This window comes from Pipra filicauda, unplaced genomic scaffold (genome assembly GCF_003945595.2).
Source record: "Pipra filicauda isolate LSUMZ 115617 unplaced genomic scaffold, ASM394559v2 scaffold232_size1229904_pilon, whole genome shotgun sequence".
Classification (NCBI taxonomy): domain Eukaryota; kingdom Metazoa; phylum Chordata; class Aves; order Passeriformes; family Pipridae; genus Pipra; species Pipra filicauda.
Genome location: NW_024104346.1, coordinates 334,549 through 360,168, shown reverse-complemented (window position 1 = coordinate 360,168; position 25,620 = coordinate 334,549). Strand labels below are relative to the sequence as shown.

The following is a 25,620-nucleotide window of genomic DNA, read 5'->3' as shown; positions in this document are numbered from 1 at the left end:
AAAAATATATAAATAAAATTAAAGAGATATAAATAAAATTAAAAAGAGATAAATAAATTAAAGAGATAAATAAAATTAAAGAGATAAATAAAATTAAAGAGATAAATAAAATTAAAAAGATAAATAAAATTAAAGAGATAAATAAAATTAAAAAGATATAAATAAAATTAAAAATATATAAATAATATTAAAAAGGTATAAGTAAAATTAAAGAGATATAAATAAAATATATATTAATAGATATAATAGATATCTATAATAGACATTAATTGTATATTAAATATATAATAGATATAAAGTAGATATAAATAAAATGGAAAAGAAATATGAAAGACATAAGTGTAAAAGACGAGGGATGCAATAATGTTGAACATTTTTTTTTAAGGAATCTTCATCTATGTCACTTTTTAGAGGTGTAATTTTGGGAGGGGATTTTTTTTGGCTTTTCTCTTGCCCTCCAAGCCAAATTTCCTGGAGAAGCCCCCGGAGATCCCCGAGGGTTTCCCGGGAAAAGGGGGAAGGTTTTCCCTTCCCAGGCCTTCGATTCCAGCTGCAGCAAATTGGCTGCAAACACTGGGGCTGATTGAAAAGAGCCAATTGTGCTGCCAGAGCAGCTGATTTGAGAAATCAGAAGCTTTAAACACCGAGGGAAACGGCCCCGAGGAAATGGCTCTAAAAACTCTGCACAAACTGCTCCTCCCTGGCTGCCCTGTTGGGAGAGTTGGGCGAAAATACAATTAAATGTTGGGCCTGGCCCTTTTTGGCTTAACCAGAATTCCCTGGCTGGGGGATGTGTTGCCCCCCGTGCTGCTGCATTTCCCCATTTTCCCAGCTTTCCAGGGCAGACAGATGGATCAGTTTAAGTTCTTTCTGTCTTTGGAAACAGAGGTTTCAAGACTTTTTTTTTTTTTTTTTTCCCTAAAACCTGTCCAAATTAGGTTCTGATTTTGATGGAGCAGCGCTGTGCTTGGGGGAGGAAAAACCCAGCTCCAAATTAAAAAGCCATAAAAGCAAAATAAAAACTGAAAGCTCGAAAAAGCAAAACTAAAAGGCCACAAAAGCAAAACAAAAACTGAAACCTCAAAAAAGCAAAACTAAAAAGCCACAAAAGCAAAACAAAAAGTGAAACCTCAAAAAAGCAAAACTAAAAAGCCACAAAACCAAAATAAAAACTAAAAAGCCACAAACCCCAAACTAAAAAACCACAAAAGCAAAACAAAAACTGAAACCTCAAAAAAAACAAAACTAAAAAGCCACAAAACCAAAATAAAAACTAAAAAGCCACAAACCCCAAACTAAAAGGCCACAAAAGCAAAACAAAAACTGAAACCTCAAAACCTCAAAACTAAAAAGCCACAAAACCAAAACAAAAACTAAAAAGCCACACACCCCAAGCTAAAAAGCCACAAAAGCAAAAGAAAAACTAAAACCTCAAAAAAAACAAAACTAAAAGACCACAAAAGCAAAACAAAAACTAAAAACCCACAAAAGCAAAACAAAAACTGAAACCTCAAAAATAAACAAAACTAAAAAGCCACAAAACCAAAACTAAAACTAAAAGGTCACAAACCTAAAACTAAAAAGCCAGGATTTTTGGAGCCAGGGTGGACAGTTTATGGTATAAAGTACTAATTCTATGTCCATGAGGTGGGGACGGGCCCCAGGTGGGACTGGCTGACCCTGGAGGGCTTTTCCAACCTCGGGGGCTCTGGGAAAGCTGGCGAGGGGCAGAAGGAGCTGGAGTTGCTGAGGGAAGGGTTAACACAGCCCTGGAAAAGAGGAGCAGGGAATGCTGCCCTGGGGCTGTGTGCAGGGAGCTGCTCACCCAGCACACAGCCTTTAATGTTCCTCTTGTCTGCAAGGTCTCAGTGCTTGGATGCCGTGGAAAACCATGGAAAACCGGGATGCAGAGCAGGAGAAAGGCAGGGCAGGGTTGTCAATAATATTGAGTGACGGGGTTGTTCTACACGGGGCAGCGTCTGGAAGAGAGGAGGGTTTATAATTAGATTTCAAGCATAGCCTGGGATTGATCCTGTCTCCAATTAAGTGGGGTTTTTTTTTGACTTAATGTAAAATATTTGGTTGGCAACAGGTTTGCCTGTCATGTGGTTTCGTGGCTCTTTGGAATTTTTCCATGGAGTCTCAGCTCCGGGTCCCTGTTTGTCAGCGGCTCCTGCTGCATTCCATGTGCATTCCATGTGCATTCCAGCCTGGGAATGAGGGGGTTTGCACACTCAGCTGCTCACTCACGTGTTCAGAGGGGTGGATGCAAACCCAGGGAGAGGAATAACAGGCTTTCTATCCCAAATGAACCTGAGCTCCTGGGAAAACTGGGAATCTGTACCTTGGTGTGTGTCAAAAAGCCCAAAACTGCTCCAGAACTCACTGGTGGGTTTGACCAGAGTGGTTGTTTTATGAACAATTTTTAAAGCACAAGAAGAGGAATCTAAAATTTGTTTTTCTGTTTCTTTCCACCTGTCTCTGTTTGTTCCTTTTCGTTCCACAGAGGAAAAAAACTGTTCTGGTCACAGGCACATCCCAGTCCCTTGGAGCGGGAATGGAACTGGCACACAGTGGTGACTCCTCAGTTGTTTTTCCCAGCCTTTGGCAGGGAAAAACACCCCCTGGGGCTCCCAGATCGTGGCCAATAAATGTTGAGATGTAAAAAAATGCAGCAAACAAAGCAGGTGTTTGCCCCTTGCAGCATTTCTGAGCTGGGGTCACATCAGACACTCCTAAACCAAACTCCCCCATTAGAAGGTGAGGAAATAAATGCCAATAACTGTGCTGGCTGCTGGCTTCTCCTGGGAATTGGGGGTTAGGGGTGCTGGGCTGGCACTTGATGTTCATGGATGGCACTTTTTTGGGTGGGGGTTCAGGTGCAAAGCCCTGCTGGGGCTCGGGGCAGGAAGGAGATTCTGCCACTGAGGAGCAGGTTGGCTCTGGGTACCCAGAGCCTCAAGGTCAAGGTTTTGTGCTGCTGCTGCTTTATTAAGCCCCTGCTCCAAGCCTGGGGCTCTGCTGACTTGCAGAAGCTGCATCTGAGGGAGGGAGGGAAAATCCCTTTAAAGCCCCACTTGAGTCAGTTCTGTGGTCTGTGCCAGCCTGTGCCCAGCACGGTGCCCGGGGGGGCTGGGCCAGACCCCGCTGGTGTAGGGTGAGTGATTCCAATGGATTTTCTTGGTGTAGGCACTTCATTCCAGAGTGCTGCTGGTGCTGCTGGGGTGGGATCTCACCTGGAGCACGGGGATTTGGGAGGAATCCCGTGGATCTGCTGCGGTGGGTGATGCCCAGGCTGCAGGAGATGATGCAGCTCCTCGTGGCCCTGCTTGTTCCCAGAGGTTTGTGGGGTTGGCACTGGGAACCCGGGCTGCCCAGGGGGGTGTTTGGAGCTGTGCCAGCCTGGAATCACTGCTCTGGGAATGTCAGTGCAGGGTGGGATGGATGGGCTGGGCACCAGGGCAGGGGGTTGGTGGCTGTGCTGCTCCCACCCCTCGTGCTGCCTGTGGCTGCTGGTGCCGCTCAGACGAGGGCAAAGCTCGCCCTAAAATCTGTGTATTTTTGGGATATCCTTCCTGCTTCCCCTCCAAATCCGGCTGTGTCTGTTGGGATTTCAGATTCCACCACCTCCCCCGGGGATGGAGGAGCCAACCTCGCCGTCCCCCTGCTCTTTTAGCAAAACAAAAGATCCTTATTACCTAAACGAGCTCCCAGCAACTCTGCCTTAATACACCACTAATTGATTTGAAGGCTCGAAAGCAGCCGAGCTAATTAGCATCTGCTGACTCAGCACAGCAGAGAGTGGGGGGCAGGGACTGACCCAGCTCTAAATGAAGTCGGGGGAATATCAAGCGGCTCGTATCGATTTGCATATGCAAATGAGATCAATCAGTGCAGCCCCCGGAGAGCGGGAGTGTTGATGATCTGCAAACAGGAGCCGGGATTTGAGCAAACACCCAGTAACACTTGATGGGGTACAACACCAGGGAGGTGCCAACGCCCTGCTTGGAGGAGGGAGAGGGAAAAGTAGCCCAGAAAACCCCGGGGAATTTATGAGAGTTTCAGGTTTGCCTCTGTTTTGGTGGTGGTTTGTAGGGAACCAAACGGGGCCTCTGAGATAAGGCAGGAATCCACTAAAAGACCTTGGGAAGCCTGGGAAGGAGAGAAAAGAAGCTGCTAATTCCTGCAGAGGAATACCTGTTTGAGTACCTGCACTTCAAGATAAAAATAAGATAGAAGAACCTGTTTTAAGCTAACACCACTTATAGGATGTACACTGGTATATATTTAGCAATAATAGCGTGTTATTAAAAGGTCTGAAAGAAGTGTGTGAGCTTAAAAAAAATGTGTGTAACAGCATAAAAGGTGGATCCCTGTGTGCCTTCTCTTCTGCACCTTAGAAATCAATGCACTAAGTGTGATAAAAGTATGTTAATGTGAGTATTGGAGGCCTTTTCCTGCCGTTTATCTGGGGATGACGAGGACGAAGAATAAAGCCTCAGGCTTAGGATGCAGTCAGACTGTCCTTCTTAACAACTAAAAGAGGTACCAGAAAAGTGCAAAACTGCATCAGGAAAGTTTTTAGGTGTGGGCAGTGGTTGGCAGAGGAGGGCTCGTTGTGCCTGGGGTCGTGGAGTCAGGGAATGTCCTGAGCTGGAAGGGACCATGAGGAAAATCAAAGTGCAGCTCCTGGCCCTGCCCAGACACCCCAACAATCCCACCCTCAGAGTGTTGTCCAGGCACTTCTTGAACAACACCTTGGGGTTGCTCTGTGTGACTGGGAAAAGGTGTTGGAAAATCCCCCCTTGGATGTGCCCCCAGCCCAGCGGTGCGAGGGCACCTCAGGAAGGGCTCTCACTGTGGTGCTGCTTTCCTAAAACTTTCATTTTCACCCCTTCTCCCCCCTTTTTTTTTGTGGCTTTGCTATAATAGAGAGGCCTTTCTTTTCAATCAGGGCTCTATTTGCAGTCCTTTGGGTGCCTTTGGGTTCGTTTCAAGCTGCATTTCCAGAAAAAAAAATCCCCACTAACGAGCTGGGTGAAAATTGCAGCCCGAGTGCCAAGGCAATTTTGGTTGAAAGGCTTGTCCTTCACTGCCACTCCATCCTCACCCAGGCCCTCCACATCCTCCACCCTCACAGCCAGGGGAGCTGGGAGGAGGAGGAGGATGCTGAGGGTGGGCTCTCACCTCTGGAAAAAACCCTTTTTTTTAATCTTAATGTGTTCAGGACTGAGCAGGAATGGGGAGATCCAGAACCTTGTCCTTCTTGTCTCCTCTCCTCCTCTCCTTCTTCACATCACTTCCCGATGGGCTTTTCATCACTCCTGTGGGTTTTTCATCACTCCTGTGTGCAGAGATCTCTGTGGGGTCACATCAGGGGCTCTTGTGCATCTGAAGGGCTCTTGAATCCCTCCCTCTGCCCTCTGAGTGGCAGGACAGGAATTTTCCTGGTGTTCTGTCCCTCCTTGGGAAGCAGAGGAGGAGCTGAGAGGCAGAGCAGCTGATCTGCAGGAGGCCAGTTTGAGTCCAAATCAAGGGGATCCCCCTGGATGTGACCCCTGGAATACTGACCAGGGAAAATGCTGTGCCCTCCTGGTGGTTCTGAGCCACCTGAGAGGTGCTTTTTAAATATCAGACCACCAGAAAGCTGCAAGAACAAAAGGCTCCTCCTCAGGGCACTTTCACCTTTTGGTTTTTTTTGGGGGGGGTTTGCTCAGCCTGAGTGGGTCTATCTTAATTCCAATTAAATGAGGATTTAATTAACTTTATCTCCGCTTCCAGAAGGGAACACAGAGCCTGTGTGGTGATCTGGGGCTCTGATTTACCTGCAGTCTCACCTTGAGCAGGATTCAGGTGGAGGAAGCTCTGGGATTTGCTGTCAGGGAAGGAAAAAAGCCCCTTGTCCCTTTGTGGGGGTGTGTTCTTCACATTCTTCCTTTAATCTCTGTCATTCACTGAGCTTGGATTTCGTTGCAGAGCCCCCAAAGCAGAGTCAGACACAGACCAACCTGCCCAAATTCCAGATCCTGAAGGATGCTGGGCACTTCTTTGGGGTTCTGCCTCGAAAAGCTGCTCAGTCCCTGGGAGGTTTCCCCTCTGTTACACCAATTTTTCCCTTCCTGGAATCAAATCAAGCTGATTTATCCTGCACAGGAGCTGTTGGGGCAGAGGGAGGCACGTTCAGGTTGGCTCAGCTCCTGCAGCTGAACGAGGAGGGTGCAGTGGGCAAGAGGGTTTTTCTCCTGCTTTAATCTCCCCTCTTGCCCCAAGTATCAACTGCTCTGACGATTCCAAACCTCCCCTCCTTCAGCTCAGACCACGTTCTCAGCTCTAGGCAGGATTTATGGCTTTAAAATTGCTCCTGAGTTTCAGGTGGATGCTCTGCTTTTCCTGGGCTGGAGCTTTGTTAGGCTGGACTGGCTGACATTCTAGTGGAGCTTTATTAGGCTGGACTGGCTGATGTTCTGCTGGAGCTTTGTTAGGCTGGACTGGCTAACATTGGGCTGGAGCTCTGTTAGGCTGGACTGGCTGATGTTCTGCTGGAGCTCTGTTAGGCTGGAGTGTCTGATGTTGGGCTGGAGCTCTGTTAGGCTGGACTGGCTGATGTTGGGCTGGAGCTCTGTTAGGCTGGACTGGCTAACATTGGGCTGGAGCTCTGTTAGGCTGGACTGGCTGATGTTGGGCTGGAGCTCTGTTAGGCTGGACTGGCTGATGTTGGGCTGGAGCTCTGTTAGCTGTGTCTGAAAAGGTCCCCAGGAGACACTGGAGGCTGAGGAAAAGCAGAGGGGCCTCATTCCAGGCAGGAGCTGCTGCTGCTGGGTGAGGATTTTGGGGAGATGACAGGGAACAGCACCTGGAACACCACCAGCACCTTGGGAAAAAATGTGCTTTTCCCACGTGGATCTGCTCTGCCCAGGTTTTCAGCAATGAAACGCAGTTTGAAGGAAGGGGGAGAAGTTCTAATTCTGATTATCGTGGGCTGGAGTGGCTGGAGCATCATCTCACCAGGGTTGTGCTCAGCTGGGGAAGGTCACTGTGGCTCTGGAGTGTCCCCTGGAAACCCTCTGGTGTTATTAGGGAGGAAAAACAGTGATTATTCAAGCCCAGAAAGGCTCAGTGATATTATTATTATTCATAAGAACAGGGGCTGTCAATCAGCAGTGCCTGAAATGCAGAGCAAAATAAACATTTCACCTTGTGGAAGTGCTGATAGATGTGACCCCTGTTTCTTTGGGATGTGCCAAGCCTTGGAAAATGCTTTTTATTTATTTATTTTTTTTCCCTGGAGGTGATGGTGAAACCTGATGTTAAATAACAAGACAATGCAACCCTTCAGAATTAATAAAAATAGAAACATCCTTCAGATTGAACTGCTTGGGGAAGATTAGTCAATGCATTTCCTCTGCTGGGAGAGTGGTGCTTTTAGTGGAAAAGGGAAAAAAACCACAAAAATGGGTGAAATTGGCTGTAAACAACGTGCCCTCTCCAATTTTACAGGGAAAAAACTGCAACAGGTTCCAATTTGTTCCTGAAAACTGGCTTTTTGCACATTCTCTTTTCTCCTGGGAGTATTTAATCCCTAATGATTGCCTACTAATTCTTCATTTTTTTTTTTCCCTGCAAGAACTTTAATTACTTAAGAGTGCTTAATTACTGATGGGCAGGTCTGATATGACCGATGGCCACTTGAAAGGGATAAAACTGAACCTCCCCTGAAAGAGAACTAAATCAGGTTCTCCCGTGAAGTATCTGCAATCCTGAACCTTTTAACACCAAATTACTGCCCATCCAGCTCCCAGGAAAGAGGAGGATTTTAGGAAACATTGGTATTTTCTGGGCAATGAAGGGTAATTATTCCAACTCCAGCTGCTCAAAAGGGATGATTGGGAGTTGAATCTTCCCCATTTGGCTCCTGACAGGCTCAGCCTGGTGCTGGATAAACTTCATTATCAGAGAAAATCATTTAGTTTGGAAGAGTTAAGTGCCTGACCTCTAATTTATGCAAGAGATGGAAAGCAAAATGTGTTACTTAAAGGCATTAATTTCCTGAAGTGTAAGTTTTTATTAGCTCTGTCTCTGAGTGGCCCTGTCATAAAATTCATCATGTTGGGTTGGAGATTGACTTCCAGAAGCTGGGAGGGCTGGAATTCCAGCCTGTGTGTGTGTGTGGAGAGAGGCTTTTATAACCCAGTATTTCAGCTGAATTTAACAGGGATTAAGTGGTGGGAAAGATGAATTGGTGCCCTGTGAGTTTTTCAGTCAAACCAGCAGCATTCACAACAAACCCAACCTCAGCCAGGGCCAGGGGGGAAGGTGGAGCTTTTCTGACTAAAACACCTGGTTTTGATGGGATTCCATCCTGAGGTTTGACAGCAGGAGGGATAAGGAGCCTCCTCTTCTTTGGAAGAGAAGAAAACAACTTAAAAAATACCCCAGATAACCCCCCAAATGAACACCAAACCCCACTGAAAAGCTCTTTGTGGTGACCTGTTTGTTCAGCAGCTCCATCCATTCCTCAACACGGAACAGAGACATTTTCCCTGGGGGTTCCTGGGCAAAATTTGAGTCCAAATCAAGGGGATCCCCCTGGATGTGACCCCTGGAATACTGACCAGGGAAAATTCTGTGCCCTCCTGGTGGTTCTGAGCCACCTGAGAGGTGCTTTTTAAATCTCTTTGCTCTGCCAGCCAAGCAAAGGAGCTGCAGAAGGAGCAGAGAAATCCTGGCTGTGCCTCCCAGGAGGTCCCTGCTTGCTTTGATCACCTCCTGGATGGGCTTTTCTTTCTCTCAGAACTTCTGGCTGTTTCTTCCCTAATCTTCCAACCACTTCCAGGGCCAAAAACAGTTCCATGCTCAATGGAAAATCCTAGAAAAGCTTGAAGGAGCCCTCTGAGATCCCCAAATCCAACCATCAGCCCAACACCACCACCCTGGCCCCAAGTGCCACATCCACTTGGGTTTTTTTTTTTAACATTTCCAGGCTCCAGGTGTGCTGATCTCCAGCCACAGGATCATTTAGGTTGGAAAAAACATCCCCAGCTCCCTTATCCTTCCCTGGCCACGCTCCAAAGGGCCCCTTGTCCCAAGATTTCTGAAGGAATTCATGGTTTGACCTGTGAAAAGTTGGTTTATAGCATTGCTGTAAATCCAGATGTTGGGCCAGACTCTCCCATCCAGGTATTCCTGTGCTGGAAGTGCTGGCTCCAGCTCATGGAATCACACACCAGTGTGGTTCAGAGCAGGGAAAATATGAGCTGGTTCCCTCAAAATAGATCCTGGTGCCAGAAGGGATATAAATACACATTTCTGCTTCCCCAGCGTGGCCTCCACTCCTGATAATTAAGCCATTGAGAATGGAGGGTGGGGAATTTTGGCACTTGGGTTGTTATTCCATAAACAGGCGGGCTGGGATGGCTGGATATTTTCAGCTTTGCACAAAAAGCTGGGCAGGAGAAAGAGGGTGGGTATAAAAAGTGTCTAAAAAGCCTCAAAAAAACCCAGGTTCCAGCTCCCCCCTCGAGCCCAGAAGTGGCTGATTTCTGAGCACTTCTCCTCGTTATTTCTGAAGAAGAATTAGCCTCTAAAACACTTATTTATATCTGAAATGTGATGGGTGTTCTTGTCTTCAGGGCTCAGGACTCCCCTCGGTGCCCTGGCTGAGCTGGGTTGGTGGAAACCCCATCCCCTTGTTTGAAGGACACTTTAATTCCCTGCTTCTTTTGCTCTGGCCTCGTGGAGGAGGGAAAAGTTGCAGGAAGATCTTTTTTACTCTCGTTTTTCTTGCCATTTGTTCTGAACTTTGCACTCTGTAAATGAAGTTTTCTCCATGGCTGTGTCCTGAATGTTGGAGCATCTCCTGGTTTGGAGCCTCCTCCCAACCCCTCTGTTCCTTTTAGACCTTTTAGTTTTGCTGCTGGAGCTTTCCCTTCCCAGTGCTGTGTCATTGAATTCCAGGGATTTTCACCTCCTGCAGACTAATCACTTTAGTGCTCCTGCCTTGGAGGTCTTGGCTTGGGCTCAGGAATGTCTGGATTTAATGGGCCTGGCTCCTGGATTTGATGCAACCTGGAGCTTTGGCATCGAGCGAATTCTTCTTTTATATTAAAAAAAATTACATAAGCCCCACTCAGTGCAAGGAAAACAGACAGGGCTGGAAGCACAGGAGTTTTCATGGTCCTACTGGAAGTGACAGGAAGGTGATTCCAAGATTATCAGGGAAATGAGAGCAGTTTGTTCTGCAAATGTGTCAGAAGGGGTTGGATCTGTTTTCTTCAGAGTGGCCTGGACTGAGAGCCAGGTCCCAGACTCTGCTGGAATTCAGCTTCCAGACATTTTTTTAGATGTGTATATTATATATATACTTCTTTTTATTGCTGTAAACTAACAGAGAGAAACTTTTATGCTAATTAAAATTGGATCTGTTTTCTTCAGAGTGGCCTGGACTGAGAGCCAGGTCCCAGATTCTCCTGGAATTCAGCTTCCAGACATTTTGTTACATATATATATACACACATATATATTTTGTTGCTGTAAACTAACAGAGAGAAACCTTTATGCTAATTAAAACTTCTTGCAGTCATTATCTGGCTTTTACCCTCCCATTCCTATGAAATAAAACCAGGAGCATATAATGGCAGGGAAAATTTATATATATATATATCTATCTCATATGGGAATCTCCTTAGCAGTTGTGTTTTGTTGTGAGTTCCTGACCAGGTTTTCTGTGCTTTCCTGGTGTTTTTATCCCAAACCCTCTCCCAGCATCTTCCCCTGGTGTTGTTCCCGTGGTGGGATGTGTGTCCTCCTGAGCTGGTGGTGTCAGGGAAGGAACTCAGCGGGAACAAAACCCTCCTGGAAATCACCTTTCTCGTTCCACACATGTACTTATGCATGAGCAGGTTCTCAGTGGGCAAACCCAGCTGTAATCTGGGTATTTTACAGGAAAATCCGTGTTCTGCTGCAAAGTGCATCGGACCAGAGCACAACAACAGAGCCTGGAGCAAGTTGTGTTTGCAGCCATGAGAGCCATTAATTCTCCCTGGGAATTCCTGGGGCAGGCTCTGGAGTGTCCTGGGGGAAAGGAGGACTGTCCCAGGCTTTTGTTCAGAAACCAAATTAAACCAGGAAGATTTTAGAGCTTGGGGAAGGGTCACGTTGTTGTGTTGAGCAGTGAAGGGGTCCAGGCTGGGCAGCCCCTGGCAGAGCTATTTGATGGCATTTTTGGGCTGGGCAGCCCCTGGCAGAGCTATTTGATGGCATTTTTGGGCTGGGCAGTCCCTAAACAGACCCATTTTCTGGCATTTCCGGGCTGTGCAGCCCCTGAACAGACCCCTTTTCTGGCATTTCTGGCCCAAGTGAAGGATCCATTCCCAGAAATCCCGTGAGAACCAACACTAAATAGATCCCCCAGCCTGGCTGCCCTGTCCCCAGGGTGCAGGTAGTGCCTAAATGCTGCTGTGAGCACATAAAATGTTATATAAAGCCACATGTTGTTAAGCTTTCTGGTGTGTGGCTGTCCTGGGGAATATTTCCAGTTCCACCTGGGTGCCTTTCCAGTGCCAGTAAACTTGCTCAGGGCTGAAATTGCCCCTGAAATGGGTCTGTAAAACCAGCCAGAGCCAAACTGACTGTTCCCCCTGGGCCTTGCCCCCTCCAGGGGGCTTTTTTCCCCCCCTGGATTCCGTAGTGTTTCAATCCATGTGTAGGTCTGTCAGTAAAAAAACAGGGAAGGAGACAACCTGTGCTGTGTTAGTGCTGCCACAGGCACTCCTTTCCCAAATCCCAGGGGGCTCAGAAGGGATGCAGAGCTTTTCCTTGGCTGGGAGTTGCCTGAGGGAGTTGGGAAGGACCAGAGCAGCTTCTTTCAGGTCTCCCAGCACGTGGTGCTTCAAACATCACTAAAGGTCGCCCCGTTTCCCCTCTGTGGGCGATGGGGACAGCACAGACCCTCTCCCATGGTCCCAGCCAGGGGGAATTCCTCATCCCCAGGCAGCTCAGGAGATGTTGGAGCCATCTGGGAAAAAGCTTCAAGTGTCCAGTGGCCAAAGCACTCCAGGGACGTTGCAGTGGAGGCCAGGGAAGAGGCTTTGCAGTGGGCAGTTCATCAGGAGAAGGTTCCTTACATAACTCCCTGCCTCCTTTGTGGGCTGCCTGCGACTTTTATCGAGTAAAATCACGGCCTGAAAGCCTTTCAGGGTGTCAGCAGGAGCCAGGGCTGAGAGCCCTCCCTGGCCCTGGATGTGTGGCAGTGCAGTCTGGCCGTTGCTTGGTGCTTTGTTGGGTTGGGAGGGTTCAGTCTGCCACCCACTCTGCTCCTGCTCTGATCTTCCCTTGCATAACCCGCTCTGGCTGGGCTGCTTTGGAATCTCTTTGATAGCTCAGTTGTTCAGACCTGATTAAAACCCTAATGAATGGAGTGAAGCAGTGAGAAGATGAGCAGCTCCTGAAGGGGTTTAGTCTAAAAATACCTGTTTTGGCTCAGCTGGTGTTACAGAACCATAAAATGCCCTGAGCTGGAAGGGACCCACGAGGATCCTCCCATGTAGTTTATCATTCCTGCCAGACCCTGCTTTTTGCTTCTCAAGCCACTGCTTTGCCTTCCTCTCATTTCCCCTGCAGAGGAAAGAGGTTTCCCTGTTTTCAGATTAAATCACATGTCAAACAGGTGCTGTGGAAGTTCTCCTTTCCAGCATGAAGGGGTTGAACTTCCCTCTGTGCTTTGCCTTGGCTGTTTGAAGGGGTCAACCCCTGCAGACTGTTCAGCTCATGCTTTGGTGTTTTCTTAACAGGAGATGTTCAAGGCATAAACTGAAGTCTTTCAAGAAGTTGGGAATTGCTCCCTGTGCTGGGCAGGGGAAGGGAACAGTCTGGAATAAACAGGTTTTGTTCCTTTGGTGACATCTGCAGTGGAGGGTGAAGAGCTGAGTGTCTTCCCTAATCCCCCCTGGAGTTTAAGCAGGGCTTGAATCTTTGCCCTTAGAGGGGGTAGATTTGTGCTGCTCATAAATTAAACTATTAAAGTATCGGGTAAAAATGGATGTGGATTTGGAAAGAGGAAGTGGAAACAGTTTGGAGCTGTTTCAGGTTGGATTCTCATTGAAATGCACCTTTTTCCCTCCTTGGTGTCTGCATGTTGGAACTGAGCAGGATGGTTTTGCCTTTACATTTGAGCTCCTCTGGGATGGTCTCAGTGTGGGGTTGTGTGGTGCAGGTTAAACATCCAGCTGGGATTCAGCTTTAATCTCTGCCATGGGAAATTTAAGCAGTTTTGCCCCAAAGTGGAACAAGATTCAGGCCAGTTCTGAGACCTGGAGGTCTCTTTTTTCCAGGTTCAGTCCCAGCCCTTTCTCTTCCCATTTCTCTGTGTCCTTTAAAGCAGATCTGTCCTGTTTCCATGGCAATGTTTGTCCAATGGATGCCTCGGAGTGTGTGTATATGGATTTTTCATTTGTAACATGTCTCTGAATAAATTCCTGGTACATTTAAGGTCTCCTTGAGCCATTTGGACCATCACACTGTTCTAAATGACTATTTTTGGATAGACACAGCCCTGACATGTGAGTGCAGCTTCCCAGTGACTTGTCAGGGGGAGAGAAGAGGGAACGAGGTGATTTTTCCCATTTTGCTGGTGAGTAAAATGGCAGGATGGGAACATTCCTGGTGTGGGAGGTGTCTCTCCAGGTTCCCCTGCATCCCTCCCCTGGTTTTTTGGAGCAGCAGGGGTTTGGGGTGCCGGGGCTGTGCCCTCACAGGGATGCTCTCAGGTTTTCCATCTCCAGAGGGTTCCTGGTGGCAGCTCCGGTTCTGTGAGTGAGAAAGTGGTGGTTGGACATTTCCCCTCCCTCTCCAGCACATCTGCCAGGGCAGAGGTGCCAGCAGGGAGTGTTGGCAATCCAGGCTGGCAGGCAGGAGGCAGATATCCCTGCAGGGACCACAGGAATCATCCAGGGGAGCTGGGCTGGGGGGGGACACCCACGTCCTTCAAACCACGTGCTCAGAAGTGACAGGAGAGTCACCTCCCAGCTGGAATCCAGGATGGATTTCCTTCGAGGGAGAAGCTTAAAGGGACTGATAGAAGTGTGTAATATTGTATATATAATTGCTTTTAGCTTGTACAGTATATTTATTTGTGTAGAATGAATGTTTATACTTCCCCTTTTCCCCTATAGGAGTGCCTTGCCTGAAAGTTTCTCTTCGGTGCTGAGATAAAAATTGTGGGAAGGGGTGGGGGGGAAACCTGGAAATTGGATTTTGGGTTTTTGTGGTGGCTCAAACCACCACAAGCACTCAGAGCAGAGCTCCCCTGCAGGATGCCACGTGTGGGGATCCATCCACACCCTGAGCTCAGGGATGGCTCTGCTGGGAGCTGCTGGCTCTGCAAGCAGGAGATGTTGAGATGTTCTCCTGGTCACAGGAACAAGGGGAGCACAGGAGGCTGTTGGCCCTCCCCAGCCCAGCTCAGCTCTGCTTTGGCTGGATCTGGGAAGCTGCTTCCCTTGTGCTGGTGGATATTTTCTCGATGGGGATTTTTGGCCGTTGCTTTTCCTTTTTTCACTGGTCCTGTGGTCACCTCCCCTCTCCCCTCCCCTGCCTGCCTTAATCTTGTATAAATCCCCCTCTGATGTCCATGGAATAGGGTGGGAAGCACCCAAATCCACCCCTGCCTTTGAGTTGCAGAGGAGAAATCAGGGCAAGGTCCTTGAAAGCAGAATAAGCTCCTGTTTGTGAACATTCAGGACTGGGAGATGGTTGCCCCACTGGCCCTGGGGAGATCCCACACTAAACCCTTGTTCTCCAGGTGAGCTCCTGCTCCTGCATCACTTCCAAAATGCTGCTTTTGTGGCAGATTCTGCCAGCTCAGCACCTGTGCCAGAGCAGCCAGGCCAGAGCCCTGAGCGTGCCTTGGTGACATAATGAGATCACTTGAGCTTTGTCTGCAGCGAGGATGAAATAATTACCATCTGGGGTTTTGGTTTTGATCACTTATGACCACAAATTAATAATGAATTTAGTGCTGGAAGCTAAATGGTGATGGAATTGCTGTGGCAGCTCCTTGGGCTCTTTGTGGCCCCATCCTTGGGGTGGGTTTGGCTCCTGGGTGTGGGTGGGAGGTGGCTGCTCTGTCAGCTCAGGGTTCCTCGGGGCTTTGACTATAAACTGCTCTGCTCAGTGGGGTAATATTTCACTTTTCCTGGTCCCAAGGGCACTGTGATCTCACTGCTTAATGTGGAAGGTTCATGCCCTGGTTAGTTTTCCCTCCAGTGTTGACCCTTCTGTTGGGCAGCCAGACTTCCTAAGGAAGGTACAGAGAAGAGGAGTGTTCAGAGGGAATAAATTAGAAGGAATAAATTATGAAGGCAGTTGAAAAAGAAAAACAAACAAGTTTTTCTCCATGTCATTTGTGGGCGTGAGCCAGACCTTATGTAGTCTGAGAGGGAGCTGAAGCAAGTGGAAGCTGTGAATTCCGGGGGTTTCTGGCCCCAGCAATGGATTATTCACGGGGTGACCCTGGTGAGCTGTGAGCTGACTCAGCCTGGCTCACTGGGGAAGAGGAACCTGCTCAGTGGGATCTCAAAGGCTTTGGAAAGCCAGGAGTGAGGGCTGGGGAATGGAAGGCACTGGGAGAAGGAGAGCTGGGCTGTGTGTGGTGCTCTGTGCTGGGGCACAGGGATCACACAGGGCTGGAGGGGAGACCCTGAACCCCAACAGCACCAGGTCCCAACCCTGCTGCTTCCAGAGGAGGGGCTGGAGAAAGCAGGGGTGAAGTGCTGTGGTGGGTGCCCTTCCTCTGCCTGAAATATTTATTAAGACAGATGTAGCTGGCTACAGTTTCTGGTGCTGGGTAATGAGCCAACAGCTCGAGGAGATCAATAAGCAGACAAACAATGTGGGCTCTAAAGTTGGAAGTGGCTTTTTTTTTACCAGAACAAAGAGCCTTCCCTGGCCAGGGCCCCTCTCCAGCAGAATGCAGAGCAGATCAACACTGGCACCCAGTGTCTAGATGGGATCAGTTCAAAGCTGGGGTTGCAGCCCTGACACCCTCTTTTCAGGCTGAGTCTTGGCTTTCAGTCCCCATGAGCACAAAAAGGGCTGGAGGCCCCTGATGTGCCCTGGCAGCTCAGCTCTTGGAATTCTGCTTTCCCTTTGGTGCCTGCAGTTGTGTCCTGGTGCTGGTGACCAGCCCAGCACTGCTCTCCTTGCCTTGTCTTTTGTGCAGGTCTCTGTTTCCCTTGGAATGGTTCACCTGAGCTCAGGGAGGGAGGGAGAGAGATAAGGAGTGTAAACCCACCCTCTCCTCCCTGGGGGAAGTTTTTTCAGGTTCCTCTGCAGCTCTTAAATGCCAGTTCAATGAAGCCTTTAAACACACACTTAAATCCATCCCTGTTAAGCAAAACCACTTCACCAGGTCCTCTAAATGAGGCTGGTGTTGCAGTGTTGTGGCTCTGCAGAGCAGCAGGGCTGGAGCATGTTCAGGGAGATGAGCACATCCTCAAGGGCCCCCCTGAGGAGGCTCCTGGAGCAGCAGAACATCCCAGGCTGGGATGGGGGTGAGGACCCCAATGGCTCTGGATGTGGAGGCTTCTGCCAGTGGGACCTTGTTCTTCAGGCCCAGCAGGAGATTTCTGTGGCCAGAGTTCAGGATCTTTTCTCAGGGGATGGAGGGGTAGGACAAAGGAATGGCCTTAAGCAGAAGGAGGGCAGGGTTAGGTGGGATATTGGGAAGGAATTGTTGGCTGGGAGGGTGGGGAGGCCCTGGCACAGGTTGCCCAGAGAAGCTGTGGCTGCCCCTGGATTCCTGGAAGTGTCCAAGGCCAGGTTGGAGCAACCTGGGACAGTGGAGGGGTCCCTGCCCGTGGCAGGGGGTGGGACAAGATGGGCTTTAAGGTCCCTTCCAGTCCAGCCCATCCTGGGAGTCTGTGGATGCCAGGGAGCAGAGCACTGAGTTGGGATGTCAGTGGCCTTTTCCAGCCCTAATTTTGGCTGCTGGGATGGCCCAGGGATCAATTCCATGTCTGTTTTTCTAATCACACTCTTTTGCCTTTCCCCTTGCCGTGAGCTCAGCGATGCCCAACATGTGCCATCCCTGGCTGGGCACAGAATGCCAGGGGTGCTTTGGGTTGGGAGGGACCTTAAAGCTCATCCCCTTCCAGTCTTCTACTAGCCCAGGTTGGAATGAGATGATCTTCAAAGTCCCTTCCAACCCAAACTCCTCTGGAGTTCTGTGATCTGCAGCAGCTTCCTCTGCTGTGCTCAGCAAGTGATGACATTTATTTGAAAGTATAAATAATGAGTGGCATGAAGTCCCAGCTGTTGAGGATCCCTCCTCCCCACACCCTCATTTGTTTCTGTGTCTCCTCTGATCCTGCTGCTTCCATGCTCTGAATATTTTGCTATTTCTGTATTTTGTGATGACTAAATCAGATCTAAACTACTCCTCCCTCAGCCTGCCTGATAATGCTCTTGGAAGTTTGCACTGAAGCTCTGAAGTAGCTCTGCAGCACATTCCAGAAAAGGTAAATTGAAAACTGGAAATGGATTTCCAGAAAAAAAAGAAAAAAAAAAAAAGAAAAGCCCCAGAACTACCACCACAAAAAAGATGGATGAGGAACCATTTGGGTCTGTTATTATCCAAAAAGTAACGATCTGCCTGGTCTGTAGTTGAACAAAGAAATATTAGAGGGGAAAAAATAGTTCCCATTTAGCTTTATCTCTGGCTATACTGGAAACAAATCATGACATAAAAAAAGGATAAAGTGAAATGAAAAAGATAGCGTTTATTTCCTTTTGCTGTAGCACACTCTGGACAGTTATTGGGAAGATTAAAAGTCTTCTGAAGGAAAGCAGATTGTACTAAAGCACTGGTGAAGGATGGTGGAGAGTCAGGGAGAGGGTCCCTGTGGTCCTTGGCCCAAAAGTTATGGGTGAAGAGTGAAGGGAAGGGTCTGGGTGGGTCCCAGAGCTCACACCTTTCTCTGAGGTGCCAAAGGTGCCCTGTCCATGTCCCCCGGAGGGGTCTCAGGGAATTTTTAAAGCTGGGATGGAAATCTTAGGGATATTCTCCTTAAAAAATCTGGTTTTCCCCTGGAATTTCTAGGAAGAATATCCTTCTGCCCGGCATGGCTCTCCAGCACAGTCATGGACTCACTGGGGTTGGAAAAGCCCTCCCAGCCCCTGGATCCCCCCTGTGATCCATCCCCACCTTGTCCCCAGCCCAGGGCACTGAGTGCCACCTCCAGCCCTTCCTGGGACACCTCCAGGGCTGGGCACTCCAAACCTCCCTGGGCAGCCCCTGCCAAGGCCTGACCACCCTTTCCAGGCAGAAATTCCTCCTGATGTCCAAACCGGAGAATCCCTGTGGATGCCTTGACTTCCACCCCCCCGCCCCCCCCAGGAAATGCAGGAAAATGCCAAGAAGGGTTAAAAAAAACAGCAGAGTGGAGATGAATTTGGAAATGTGTGTTGCAGAGACGACTGAGCCAAGTAGTTTAGGTCAATGATTTTGTTATTTTGCTCGGTTTGTGCGGCGTCGTTTCATGGGATTTATGAATTATTGCTGCTGGAGGAGCTGCAGGGGGGGAGCTGGGAGGGCCTGCTCTGGCAGGGCTTGCTTGCTTTCCTTTCTCCTTTATTAGGAATGAAAATTAGTTGGGAATGAAGAGATATAATGCACAGCCTTCCTATCATAAAAGTTGCACTCCTCGATAAGATTTCAAGGTTAGAACAACGACAGCGTGGAAATCTCTCTCTCGTCAACTCCCCTGGATAATTCAGGCAATAAAAAACGCTTCTTTTAGCTCTGTAAACAGGGTAATAGACTGGAGAGCAGGAGCTGGATGGATTAAACAGTGGGGTTATTTTATATTCCGACAATACAAACAGAGAAAATGGAGCTGAGGATTAATTTGAATGGGAAACGGGGCCGGGGCTGGGTTTGAGTTTGGTCTCAAATACCGGCAGCAGGTGAAGCAGCTGCAGGAAGAAAAGCATCTCTGCTCTTTTTCCCTCCCTTTTCTTTTCCTCCTGACAATCCAGGAGGCTCTGGGGGCTTGGGAGAGGCTGATGGGGCCGGGCCGAGCTCGTCGTGGCGGTGGGAGCGTGGCCAGGGAAGCGTCGAGTCACATCTAATGACTCCAGAGCTGCTAATTAATTCCGAGTGAACTGGAACAGGGCTTGACGAGCACTGGGGGGGTTTGGAAGCTCCTGGTTGGGAAGGCTTGCAGGGGAGTGATCACTGGCAAGGGGAGGAGGAAGGTTGGGAGCAGAAAGGAACGAGGGTAAAAATGGAAGTCGGTGAATGGGACGAAGCTCCTGGGGCAGAGCGGCGGCTCTGGGAGCTCTGTGGCAGCTCAGGGGGTTGGGTGATGGGAACTTCTCGAGTCTGTGCTTTCCTTTTCCAGTTTGTTGGGTTCGTTTTCAACACACTGAAACCTGTGAGTCACCTGTTGGATCGGGCTCCTCCAGGGAAAGGCATAAAAGCTGCGTGGGGAGATCTCGGGTGGTGCTGCCAGGGCAGAATCACAGAGTCACAGGAGGGTTTGGGTGGGAAGGGCCCTCAGAGCTCCTCTGTTCCAAGCCCAGTGGGCAGGGACACCTTCCACCAGAACAGAGGGAGAGAGGGGAGTGGTTGGAGCACCTGCAGGTTCCAAAGGACGGGACAAAGGGGCTCGAACTGAAAGGCAGGAGAAAAACAACAAAAGCAGAGAGTTTGGGGCTCCGAAGGGAGCTCAGCTGGGCAGGGGTTGGGCTGGTGCCCTCCAGGTTTCTTTCTGACAAATAAGTGGGTTTGAAGGATCAATTAAAAAGTGCAGAAAGTGGGAGAGTTGCAGGTTTTGCTGGGTTTGTTCCTGAGTGTTTTCCATGTCCTGACACTGGATGTTTCCTGCTGGAAAGATGCCCTTTCTGCATCAGAACCTCCTGCCTCACATTCCCTCGTGTGACAGTCGTTCTCACCTCACCTCCTCCCCAGAGCTTCTGCTCTGGCTCTGGTCGTGTCTGTGCTGCCAATTAACACCAGGATTGTGGTTCCTCTCTGTGTCACCTTGGGCAGGGAGGTCCCCAGGGACAAATAACTCCTGGGAGAGTGACATTTGAGGGATGTTGAGGAGCCCTCCAGGTGCAACTGCAATAGAATAATCCTATTTCCTTTCCTCTGTCATAAAATAAGATAACGCTTTGGCAGCTGCTCAAATCAAGACAAATAAAATAAACTGCTCTAAATTCATCATGGGCAGAAACAGACTTAGCTACAAAATGACTAACAGGACCTCCTATTCATCTGTACAAATCTGCTCTGTGGCTGCATTCATTTCCATACAATCACTGGAAAATATTATGTTGATTGCTGGGAACAAAGCTTTTTATGGGGAGGGGGGAAAAAAATTCCATGCTACTAATCTACAGTGGAATTGGTAAATGGGTAAGACAAAGCTTTAATAATATTATTCTGTGCGACATCTGATGTAAATAATACAGTTCTATTAATCTCTGAGGCAATCAGAGAGTCTGGCTGTTAGAGGCAGCCAAGGATGAGCAATAATATTATCTCTGCTCAGGGATGTTGGAGTAGAATCACAAATCCAGGGCTGGCAAAGCAGGGGCTGCACCAGCTCAGGGAGTCACTCAGAGCTGAGCCAAGGGAACATTGGATGTCCTGGGGACTGGGCAGGGGGTTCCAAGGGCACACTGGATGTCTGGAGACTGGGCAGGGGGTTCCAAGACTGGGCAGGGGATTCTAAAGGCACTTTGGATGTCCTGGGAACATCCCAGGGGGTTCCAGAGGCACATTGGATGTCCTGGGAACATCCCAGGGGGTTCCAGAGGCACATTGGATGTCCTGGGAACATCCCAGGGGGTTCCAGAGGCACATTGGATGTCCTGGGGACATCCCAGGGGGTTCCAGAGGCACATTGGATGTCCTGGGGACATCCCAGGGGGTTCCAAAGGCACACTGGATGTCCTGGGGACATCCCAGGGGGTTCCAGAGGCACTTTGGATGTCCTGGGGACATCCCAGGGGGTTCCAAGGGCACATTGGGTGTCCTGGGGTTCCAAGGGCATCTCCAGGCCCTGCACCCTCCGAGCCCTCCTGGCACTGCTGGGGGATTTCTCAGGAAGGGACAATGGAGCTGCTGAAGGTTCTGCAGCAGAAGTGTTGTTTGGAGCCACTGAGGGGGCTCAGCCTGGAGAAAAGGAGGCTCAGGGGGAACCTTCTCCCTCTTGAACTCCCTGGCAGGAGGGATCAGCCTCTTCTCTCAGGGAACAAGTGGCAGGAGATGGGCTCATGTTGTTCCAGGGGAGGCTTAAATTGGATATTAGGGAAGAATTCTTCACTGGAAGAGTTGTCAGGAGCAGGGGGGGGAGTCACCAACACGTGGCTGTGGCAGCTGAGGACGTGTGGTGAACGTGGTGGGGGTGCTGGCTTGGACTTGGGGGTCTTGGAGGTCTGTGATTCTCTGGAGCAGCAACGCTGCCTCCTTTGGCTCTTCTCCCTCCCTCTGCAGGGGAAGGGACGTTTCAGCAGGTGATGTTTGAGGGCTGAGCGAATCCCTCCTGCACACCACTGCCCCCAGCCCCTTGGGAAGCAGTTCTGCCCCTCCAGGAGGCAGAGCTTTGGAGAGCTGCCTGTCTCCTGCAGCTGTGCACTGGGGTGTGCTGGAAAGAGCCATCCCTGCTCCTGCTTTCCTGCAGGAACCCGGAGAGCACCGGAGGAGTTAATGCTGCCTCCCCCCAGAAAGCTCCCGTGTGCTCCCTCCTGGAGCCAGAGATTAGTGAAAGCAGCCAAATGAAGCAGAATTTTAATATGAGATCCTGGTTTTCAAGTCTGATTTTTAAGATAGCGAGCAGGTCAGGGCTGTCTGATTCTTCACAGTTCATTAAGTAGAGAGCGGCTCGTGGTGGAGATTGACTTTTAAAAATGATAGATTTTTATTTATAGCATAAAGTTCTAGTCATTAATTTTAAAGGATGGAAACATAAAAGCAGGAATGGGTTCATTTTTAAAAAAAAAAAAAAAGTGACATTGGTAATTTAATTAAATTGGGGGTTTGAGTATCATTACAGCAAATGAAACATTAGTTCTGTGCTGGTTTTCCAGCCATCTGACGTGTTCCAGAGCATCCCAAAAACCTGCATGGTCGGGAATATATAAATTGGGTACATACATATTAGGGGTGTATATATATATTAGGTAGAAATATGTATAATATATATAAATATATAATATATATATATGTAAATTAGATGTATATATTAGGTGTGTGTATATATATTAAGTAGAAATATATATTATATATATAAATTAGGTATATATATATTAGGTGTGTATATATATATTAGGTAGAAATATATATAATATATATATAATATATAATATATATATAAATTAGGTATATATATTAGGAGTGTGTATATATATTAGGTAGAAATATATATAATATATACATAATATATTATATATATATATAAATTAGGTATATATATGAGGGGTGTGTATATATATATTAGGTAGAAATATATATTATATATATAATATATATATAAATTAGGTATAGATATTAGGGGTGTGTGTATAGATATTAGGTAAAAATATATATTATATACATAATATATATTATAAAATATATAAATATATATAATATTCTATTATTATATATATTATATTAGGTAGCAATAATCTTTAAATGTTGACTCTGAGTGGTCTAATGAATTCTGGAGCAATCCAACAGGTAAGTTTAGTGCATATTTCGCTCGGTTGTTTTATTTGGAGTGATGCATTTCCCTGGAGCCCCCCCTCCCCTGTGGGCAGTGCCCCTGGCAGAGGTGGCACTGCCCTGTCCCTAACCAGGAGCCCCTTTCTTTGGCAGCTCTGCCCAGCCACACGTGTGGGAATCCGGGAAGGCTCCAGAACGGGATCCAGCAGGGAACGACCTTCAGCCTGGGGGACAGAGTGAGGTACAGCTGCAATCCGGGCTTTTTCTTGGAAGGCCATGCCCTGCTGACGTGCCAGGCCAGCTCCGAGAACTCTGCCTCCTGGGACTTCCCTCTCCCCGTCTGCAGAGGTACCAGCAGCCCCCCCCTCCCTCCCTCCCTCGGGAAAACGGGATTTCGGGAGCTCTCGGGGGGTTGAAAAGGCTTGAAAACTGAACGTGACGTGGTTGATGTTGAGGTTCCTTTTTGCTGGGTTTTGTTGGGGTGAGGGACTGGAAGGTTATGAAGGAAATGCTGCCCAGCTGCTTTAAGTGCCATTTCTTTGGATAAACTGGGGGGGAAAAAAATGAAACAACTTTACGAAGGTGTGAAGTGACAGGCCAAGGGGAAATGGCTTTAAAATGGAAGTGAGTAAGTTTGGATTAGTTATTAGGATGAAACCCTTCCCTGGGAGGGTGGGGAGGCCCTAGCACAGGGTGCCCAGAGAAGCTGTGGCTGCCCCTGGAAGTGTCCAAGGGCAGTTTGGAGCAACCTGGGACAGTGGGAGCTGTCCCTGCCCATGGCAGGGGGTGGCACTGGATGGGCTTTAAGGTCCCTTCCAACCCAAATCCTTCTGGAATTCTGTGACTGTCCATAAGACCCGGCACCTACCCAGGACCAGGGAGGTTTTCCTGGTCAAACCCTGGATTTCCTGCCTGGATTTCCCGCTCTCTGTTGGATTTTTCTCGTGGCCCGTTCCCTGGTGATTGTGGGGCTGTGCTGTGGGTTGGGGGCAGTGGGGCTGAGAGGTAAAACCCGACCTTCCCTTGGAAAATCCTCCCTTCTCCCTGCAAGTTTGGGGCAGGGAAACTTCAATCCCTCTCAGTGCAGGGAGTGTGTTGCTAATTCGAGTCCCACGAGGGACTGGAGAGTCTGTAAATACACAAGTGCCTGTGTTGTTCTACCAAAAACATTTGCTGCTGCTTTTGAAGTCCTTTTCCCCTCAATTCCTTGTGTACTTCAGCAGAGCATCTTCTATTGATTCTCTTTATTGACTCTGCCTGTGCAATCAATCAGCACTTCTAAGCTGCAGCAGTAAATCTGGAATTTAAAGTGAGCAAATATGGTTTGCTTGGGATGTTTTCAATGCTTGCCTGGGTTGGTTACACAGAGCTAAGAGGGGTTTTAATGCTGCTCTAGTGGGTTTTTTTGGTGCACTCACCTGCTGGTTTGGGGCCAAGGGCATTCAGAGCATTGGAGGGGGGGGGTCAAACAGCCAAAGTGTTGCTGGAGAGGAAGGGAGGGAGGTTCAGCTCTTCCATCAGTGCTCTGGGAATGGCTCTGCTGGCAAGTGCTGGTTCCTGGAGCAGCCACCTCTTTTCCAGCACTCTTGGTCCTGATCCTGCCAGGCTTTGCCTCGGAGCTTTTACACGAAGTACTTTTTTGGGAGGCAGGAGCCAGAAATATTCCCATTTTTGTAGCAGTTCTATCTCGTTCCAGGGAAGTAGAAAAGCAGCAGAGACAGCCTGCAAATTGACTTGCTGGATTTGGAAACCTGCTGCCCTCCTTCCACCCTCAGGAGGCTCCCAGGAGCCAGACAGTTGTGCTTGGCTGATAAACTGGTGATACAGGCTCTGGCTGTTGCAAGGGGCAGAAGGATTTGCATTCTGACAAACAGGTTTACACCTTCTTCTGCTGGGAAAAGAATGTTTTCAAAGCTGCTGCCTGAAGGAGAATAAATATATATATATATATATTTCCTTGAGAGCAAAAAGATCTTAGTGGCCTGTATGGCTTATAATTAATTCTGTTAATATTGGTTTATGGGTCACTGACACCTGGAAGTTTGTTGAATGTGTTTGTAGCTATTATTTTTTTAATCTGAGCTGGAGGTGGGATTCCAGCAAATCGAGGTGAAATATCTTGTTTTGTTGGAATCCCATCTCCAGCTCAGATTAAAAAAGGTGCTCTCTGGGTGAGCAGGGGGTAAAACCTGGGAGCTGCTGCCTTGGGAATAATTTGTCTGATGCCACTGTAAAGGCCATTGTTGGGTTGAGGGCTCTTCCCTCTGGGATAACTCCAGAGGTGGGACCCAGGGGCAGGGTTGGACCCCACAGTGCTCTTTGCTCTGTGTTTGTCCCCTGCTGGGGAACATTCTTGTCTCTACACTGGGATCTTTGCCTCTGCTCTGGTCTTGATGCTCTGAAAGAATTGAAGATGCACAAAAATTCCAGGTGGAAAAGAACCACCAGTGGTGAGGGGGTGTGAGGGGATGTGCTGGGCCAGGAGGGTCCTGAGGAGTGCTGGGGCTCAGGGAGGAATTCTCTGCACTCCCTTGGCCCAGCTCACTCTGGGATTGCTGGTGTTCTTCTAAAGGACAAGTGTGATCCCAGAGAGGAGAAAATCCGAGGGAATTCCAGGTGGATTGGAGAGGGGCTGGTGCTGCAGCTGGGTTTGGGAAGCACAGTCCAAACTGATCCCTGAGGGAACAGCCCTGACCTGGGTCAGCAAACCCCAAATACAGCAAAATGCTGCTTGGGAAGCACCAAGAGATGATCCCAAAACATCTGAATGTGCTGTAAAGCTCTTCCATCCGTGCAGGGAGAGAAGCTTTGCCCAGATTGTTTGCTGAGTTTGAGTAGAACTGATGGGTTTATGGTTCTGGGAGTAAAAACTCGGGAAGGCAGGGGAAGAGTTGGGAACATTTGTGAAGCTC

At 48.5% G+C, this 25,620-nt stretch overlaps 1 protein-coding gene across 2 annotated transcripts in view; it reads left to right on the top strand.

Annotated features, from left to right (window-relative positions):
- The window catches only part of CSMD2 (CUB and Sushi multiple domains 2), a 249,974-nt gene that overhangs the window by 36,067 nt on the left and 188,287 nt on the right, over positions 1-25,620 (top strand). For both annotated transcript variants that reach the window (XM_039381590.1, XM_039381589.1), the window contains exon 4: positions 22,862-23,056. In XM_039381590.1, coding sequence (XP_039237524.1) covers positions 22,862-23,056 — 195 coding nt within the window. The remainder of the gene's footprint in view (positions 1-22,861; positions 23,057-25,620) is intronic.